The 7125-nt window shown below is 46.4% G+C and overlaps 1 protein-coding gene across 1 annotated transcript; it reads left to right on the top strand.

Moving 5' to 3' along the window:
* The first annotated feature begins 389 nt into the window (after positions 1-389).
* On the top strand, positions 390-2380 carry EID2 (EP300 interacting inhibitor of differentiation 2). The gene has a single exon (XM_057712699.1). The coding sequence runs from the start codon at positions 390-392 to the stop codon at positions 996-998; it is 609 nt and encodes a 202-aa protein (XP_057568682.1). The 3' UTR covers positions 999-2380.
* The last annotated feature ends 4745 nt before the right edge of the window (positions 2381-7125 follow it).

The following is a 7125-nucleotide window of genomic DNA, read 5'->3' as shown; positions in this document are numbered from 1 at the left end:
ACAAGAAACTTAGGGAGAGGCGTCCTAGGATGTCATCTTGGGAAAGCCAACCGGAAGCGACCTTGTGAGACTTTGCTTGTACACTTTCAGCTGGTGGAAATGCAACACACGGCTCGGCTCCGCCCTCAGACAATCTGGGGAAAGTTTCAGGTGTGCCGGCACTTCCCGCCGCTAGGTGGCACCTGGAAGCTCGCAGGCGCGCGGGGAGGACGCATGCGCCGTGCTCTTACGTTGAGCTGCGGCCTCTGCTCCTGCACGTGGGTTTCCACACGCAGCGTGGACCCGCGTGCACAGCGCTGACGCACGCGCATTTCCGTGCACACCGCTAATCGCGCGGTACCGGTTTTCCAGGTTTTGTGAGGGCGGCCGAGCTGACCCCGCGGTCCGAGATGTCCGAGCTGCCCGCAGACAGCAGTGTCCCGCCGGCGGGCGCGGCGAATGACCACGGCGACGTCCCGCAGGCGGAGGTAGGCGGCGGGCGGCGGGCGGCGGCCCCGGCGCAGCCTGTGGAGGCCAGCGACCGTGCGACGGCGGCGGCCAGGGAAGGTCCGATGGCGGCACCTCGGGAAGGTCCAGTGGCGGCGGCCAGGGAAGCCCGCATGGCAGCGGTCGCCAGAGTGTTGGCGGAGCCCGCGGAGGGAGAGGGTGCTGAGGCCAGACCCCGGCCCAGGCCCGGGAACGGCCCAGGCCTGGCTGCGGCACCATATCTCCGCCTCCGTCACCAGCTTGGCGTCGTAGGAGTTCACCAGCAGGTCCTGCGCCACCACCTGGAGCACTTCGCGCTTGCTCCTGGCGGAATTCCGGAGCTGGAAGGACGCCACAGGCGGTTTGTGGAAGCCTGCAGAGCTAGGGAGGCGGCGTTTGATGCGGAATATCGGCGGGATCCTCAGAGGATGGATGTTGATGTTTTAACGTTTAGTATAACTCTGACTGCGTCTGCAGTTATCAACCCTCTGATACGAGAACTTGGTTGTGATAAGTGTATCAGTAGAGAATAGTTTCGTGATGAAAGTACTTCAAGAAGAACCTCTGCGTTGGAGACAGCCTTGTCGCAATCCTGTAACTTTATTTTAAAAAGTCAGAGTGTGTGAGAATAGGGAAGGCACAGTTGAGGGGAAAAAAAGAAGCAGCAGCAGCTTATCAAGAAAATGTATCAGAAAAGAAATGGGAAAACAAAAAGATCAAAACCGTTATGACTCCTCTAACGTCCTTCGAGTTAGTGATTGATTCAGATTCTTTTTCCCGCATTGTGGAAATGTCTTTTAAAATTGCTTCACTAAAGTGAAGAATGATTTTATAAAATTGAGACTTGAAGAAAAACTGCCAGTAGAGCCCATGGTGATGAAAGAAATGATCAAATAGCAATAAAATGATAGGAATATGAGTCCCAGTGGAGTTATTGGGACTGGAAGGCCATGGAGAGAACGTGAAATTGTCTTCTTGTGCTTTCTTCATGTCACATTCAACAGCAGTTTTTAGTGTAAGGTTGATTTTGTGTTTTCTGAGGCATTTCAAATGACAGGCAAAGTAAATACTGTATATATTACATGATAAATTATGTATTTAAGAATATCTGAAATTTCTGGATTTTTTCCTTTCAACTTTTGATACTTTTTTGGTAAATAATCTATTTATAAGCCCCCAAAATGTAAAATGTACAATGAAGAGTCTTCCATCCCTGTCCCTCTCCACCCGGTACCTACCACAGTTCCCAGCTGTAACCACCCTACCTCTTTCATAGTATACCCCTTTGTATACACAAGCAAATACAAATCTGGGATGGGCTTTGTTTTTTCATTTCTTCACAAAAGTTGGCAAATTATTGATTTAGCATTGAATTTTCAGTAAGAACTTATCTTAAAGATCCTTCCAAACCACTACATTTCCTCATTCTTTTTTAGAGCTGCATTTTATTCCATTCCGTGGTTATGTTGTAATTTACTTAACCGGGAACGTACTGATGGGCATGAAGGTTTTTCCCCATCATTTTTATTGGCTAAAAAATTGCTTTAATAGTTCATCTTGCCTGCATATCCCATGGCATGGGCACAAATACAGTATTGCTCTGATTCTAAATACACTTTCATATGCTGACAATTCTGAAGTTGGGGTATGTCTTACATTTGGTGTAATACAGCATTTTCATAAAAATAATGGTGCATCTTATAATCAGCTTCTTAGGTTATTTGTTATGTATAATATCTGTAGCACAAATTTCCAGAAGTGGGAATTCTGAGCCCAGTGCACTCATTTGAAAGTTTATAGGTAGTGCTAAGTTGCCTTCCATACATGTTGTACCACTTTACACTCCCACCAGCAACTGCTGAACATGGACGTTTCCCCTGCAGCCTCACCAACAGAATAAGACATCAAATGTCTGGATTTTGCCAGTCTATATAGTTGGAAAATGCTATATGTTTTAATTTGCTTTTCTCTCATTAAGGAGTGAAGTTAAATACCTTTTCTTTTGAGTCATACATATTCTCTTTTCCATGAACTATCTGTTCAAATCTTTTCTCCATTTCTCTCCTGAATAATTTTGTCCTTTATTGATTCTGGTAACTATTAATGAAATAGATGATATATGATAATAGCTTGTAATGTGAGTTATGAATGTTTTTTCCTAGGTTGTCATTTGTCTTTGGTTTTCCTGAAAGCCTTTTGGCACAGAGATTTTTGCTGGTGTTTCCTTTTATCCTTTAAACCTGCAAGATTTGGGGAATTCCCTGGCATTCCAGTGGTTAGGAATCAGTGCTTTCACTGCCAGGGCACGGGTTTGATCCTTGTTGGGAAACTAAGATTTTGAAACTCAAGGTTTTCTCGGTGTGTGTGCATGTGTATGTATGTGTGTGGTTTCACTGTTTATATTTGAATCTTTGATGGCTACCTAGCTGTCCCAACACCAGTTACTAACTGGCCCATCTTTTCCCCGCTAACTTCATTTAAAGATGCCTCTACATCGTATACTAAACTTTTTTTTTAAATTTTCTAATTAGTTTTACATGTAGTAATGCTAAAACCTCTCATTATATTTCATTTTCAGAGTTTTCTGGCTATTGTTGTGTATTTATATTATTACATCAACTTCAAAGTCAGCTTACCTTATTTCAAACGAAGTTCTTTATTAGGATCACATTATATTTAATAAATTGGGGATAACTGCTATCTCTAAGATATCCAAATGATTTTTCCATTTTTTAAAGACTTCCTTTGTATCCTTCAGAAGAGTATTAATGTTTGTCCTTAAATCAATGTTCCTAAAGTGGGTTTTTCACAGGTCTAATAATTTATTCTTAGACATTTTATCTTTTATGTATTTTCTATAGTAAATGAGGATTATCTCTGTTATATTTTCTAAAAGCTTGCCTATGCACTTGAAAATAATTCATTTCCGCATATTTATTTGATAGCCTGTTAACATACTGAATTCTCTTACTGTTTTACAGTAGTTTTTTATTTGAATCTCCTAGATTGGGGAACAAATCATATGCAAATAGTGACAGTATTGCCTCTTTTATAATTTTTATATCTTTGACTTCTTTCTCTTTATTAATTCCTTGACTAGTACCTTCTGTCTAATGTAGAATAACATGAATGATAGTGAAGCATCGTTATCTTGTCCTGATTTTGTAGAAATTCTTCACATATCCATCTCTTACTATTTGTACCTCTGTGTGTTTTATCAAGCATGGTTATAGAATTTTGTCAAAGGCCTTTTTATGATCTGTGAAGGTGTTATTTTTATATCCACCACTGTGATTGCATTCTTGCAATTCTTTTTTTTTCATTAATTTTTTGGCTGCATTGAGTCTTCATTGCTGCGAATGGGCTTTCTCTAGTTGCGGTGAACAGGGGCTACCCTTCATGGCGGTGCACGGGCTTCTCAGTGGGGTGGCTTTTCTTGTTGCAGAGCACGGGCTCTAGGTGCACGGGCTTCAGCAGTTGTGGCGCACAGGCTCAGTAATTGTTGCACATGGGCTTAGTTGCTCTGCGGCATGTAGGATCATCCAGACCAGGGATCGACTGCGGCATGTGGGATCTTCCCAGACCATGTCCCCTGCGTTGGCAGGCAGATTCTTAACCACTAGACCACCAGGGAAGTCCCATTCTTGCAATTCTTGCATTCTTCAAATGATCCTTATTTACAAATGAGGTATAATCCTCTTTTTTTTTTTTGGCCTCACCAAGCAGCTTGCGGGATCTTAGTTCCCTGACCAGGGATTGAAACAGGGCCTGGCAGTGAAAGCACCAAGTCTTAACCACTGGACCTCCAGGGAATTCCCTTGGCCACTTCTTAGATCCCATTTCCATGAGACCTGCATATGCATGAACTAATTTTGTTTCTTTTTCTCCTATTAATCTGTCCTCTGTCAACTTTATGATTAGTCCAGCCATAAGACCTCAGGATGGGTCCAGGGGGAAATTTCCTTCAGTTCCTTCATATGTTTCCAATCACATCCACTCACGCGACAGACTCCTTCACTTTGGTAGACTTAAGTGAAGATCTGGGGGGTCACAGAGATGGAGTTACCCCTTGGAGGACAATCCTCCCCACCTGGCTGGTTCCTTTCAACTTCTCTGTACCTCAACCCTTTCTCCCCCTCTCTCCTCTTCCCCTTTCATCTCAGGAGTAAAATCAAGTCCTCTTCTTGTCTCTCAAAGCATTTTAAGGAGCCTCTTCTCTTGCTCGAACAATTTAAACTGCAGTGACAGCACATCGAGTGGCTTCTTCCTCAGAGTTTGGCCAAACTCCCCAGTCCTCTGTTAGACACCAGAGCTATAAGTTCAGGGGTCCAGAGGCCACTCCCACTTCTGACCAGCTGGCTACAAGTTTGAGGATTCCCATTCTCCATTCAGGTTCAAGAATTTGCTTAAAAAAAGAACTCGGGAAAGCACTATAGTTATGATTACAATCTCATGATAGCAAAGGATACAAATGATAACCTGCTAAAGGGACGAGTAGGGCCAGGTCTAGGCGGGTCCCCAGCATGATGTTTGTGCAGTCCTCAGGGATGCATCATCCTCCGCACCTCGATGTATGAAAACATGCAGAGCATTTACCAACCTGGGACGCTCACGGAGCCCTGAAGTCAGACCGAAATGGCGACGTTCAAACCCTCTAAAACTCACATGAGTGGCCCAAGGGGCCTCGCCATTAACAACAAAGACAGTTCTATTGTAATAAGGACCAGGCAGAGGCGCAGCCATTGGCAGGCAGCCGTTTCTCCCGCCGCCGTTACTGGGCAACCGCTACCCTGCAGTATCAATAGAAGCGGTGCTGCCCACAGCGCACGCTACCGTTACCAGGCAACCATTTCCCGGAAACCACTAACGCCGGCAACCCTTAGAGCAAGGTAGCTAGCAAAGCAGTTAGAGGACCGCTTACACCAATGGGCAGGAGGTTGGTGGTTCTCCCCCCCAGAGAAAATAAGGTAAGAGGCGGGTCATGGTCTTCTCCCTGGTTCCCTCCAGCCTCAGGTCGGTGGGTGAGCAGATCCCCCTCCTCCTCCCCTGCAACAGGCTGGGGGGCTATGTCCTGCAGGGCTCCAGAGCCCTTGCCAAGTCTGCCCACTGGTGGGGCCCAGGCCTTGAGGTCACAGTGAACCTCTCCCCATCCCTGCCTCTGTGACCTAATGGCACTAGCAATCTGCATAGCTCACAGTCCACGGGACCTGTCCCTTGCCATTTGGGCAGCCTGAGGAGCCTGAGGGCCAGTTGGGTCCTAGGAGCCTTACTCCCTCAGCAATGATGGCTGGGCAGGGTCTGAGGACCGGGTCCTGAGGGCCCCGCCAACCAAGATCTGCCTCTTCAGCCAGGCCTGGGAGGACTCAGACTGGATGCTGGACCAATGCCCCCAGGCAGGGTAACCAGCCCCCGCAGGGACCCTCACCTCTTAGCCAGGCCTGGACTTCGGAGGGCGAAAGTTGTGCCTTGGGAGCTTGCCCTTCCTTGTCAGAACAGAGAATAACATTTGTCTGGTGGAGATTTATAGGAACATCCTTACCTAACCATGACCTGACCTCAAGAACAAAGGATCTGGACTTCCTAGGTGGCACAGTGGTTAAGAACACGCCTGCCAATGTAGGGGACACAGGTTTGAACCCTGCTCCAGGAGGATCCCACATGCCACGAAGCAACTAAGCCCGTGTGCCGTAACTATTGAGCCTGTGCTCTAGAGCCCATCAGCCAAAACTGTTGAGCCTGTGTGCTGCAACTACTGAAGCCCTCGAGTCCAGAGCCCGTGCTCTGCAACAAGAGAAGCCACCACAATGAGGAGCCCGTGCACCACAATGAAGAGTAGCCCCCACTCACCGCAACTAGAGAAAGCCCGTGTGCAGCAACGAAGACCCAACGCAGCCAATAAATAAATAATTTATTAAAAAAAAAACAAAGAATCTGACACTGAGAAGTTTGCAACAACTAACCATGCCTCTCCCTCATCTTTCCTATAAAAGGGCTTTCCTGAAAGCTTTCAGGGAGTTTAAGAGTTTTAAGGTATGAAGCCACCCCTCTCCTTGCAGGCCCTGCAATACATCTTTCTCTGCTCCAAACTCCAGTGTTTTGGTATTGTTTGCCCTCACTGTGCATTGGGCACATGGACTTGTGTTCGGCAGCACTATCGCCAGAAATTCCAGAGATTTACGTGTTAACTTCTGGGAATCAGGGACAAAGTCCAGTCAAATTAACATGATGGTTCTTCCAAACTAATGCTGGCCTCTTTTTATGAATTCTGGGGGAAATGAGTCTCTGCCCCTTAATATTGATGTTCCAGTTATCTCTTGCTGTGCAACAAACTACCCTAAAACTTAATGGCTTCAAGCAACAACCATTTTATCACTGCTCACTCTTCTGTAGGCTGACGGGGCTCAGCTCAGCAGTTCAGCTCCATGTGATGTTGACCGGAAGCTCAGTTGGGCTGTACTGTCCAGGACGGGTCACTTACACATCTGTCACCTTGGTGGGGAAAGGCTGGAAGCCTGGGCCTCTCCCTTTATGCAGTTCCAAACCCTCTTCCTCTCCACATTGCTCTCCAACAGTATAGCCAGATTCCTTATGTGGCCACCTTAGGGCTTCCAAAAGTGCAAAGGTGGGAAGCTGCCAGGCCTTCTGAAGGCTCAGGCCCAG

This window comes from Hippopotamus amphibius, chromosome 16 (genome assembly GCF_030028045.1).
Source record: "Hippopotamus amphibius kiboko isolate mHipAmp2 chromosome 16, mHipAmp2.hap2, whole genome shotgun sequence".
Taxonomy (NCBI): Eukaryota; Metazoa; Chordata; class Mammalia; order Artiodactyla; family Hippopotamidae; genus Hippopotamus; species Hippopotamus amphibius.
The sequence above is the reverse complement of the archived record's forward strand: the minus strand, read 5'-3'. Positions and strand labels throughout refer to the sequence as shown.

What these genes read in the sequence shown, in the direction of transcription:
- EID2 (XM_057712699.1), top strand. Translation starts at nt 390, where the DNA reads ATGTCCGAGCTGCCCGCAGACAGCAGTGTCCCGCCGGCGGGCGCGGCG.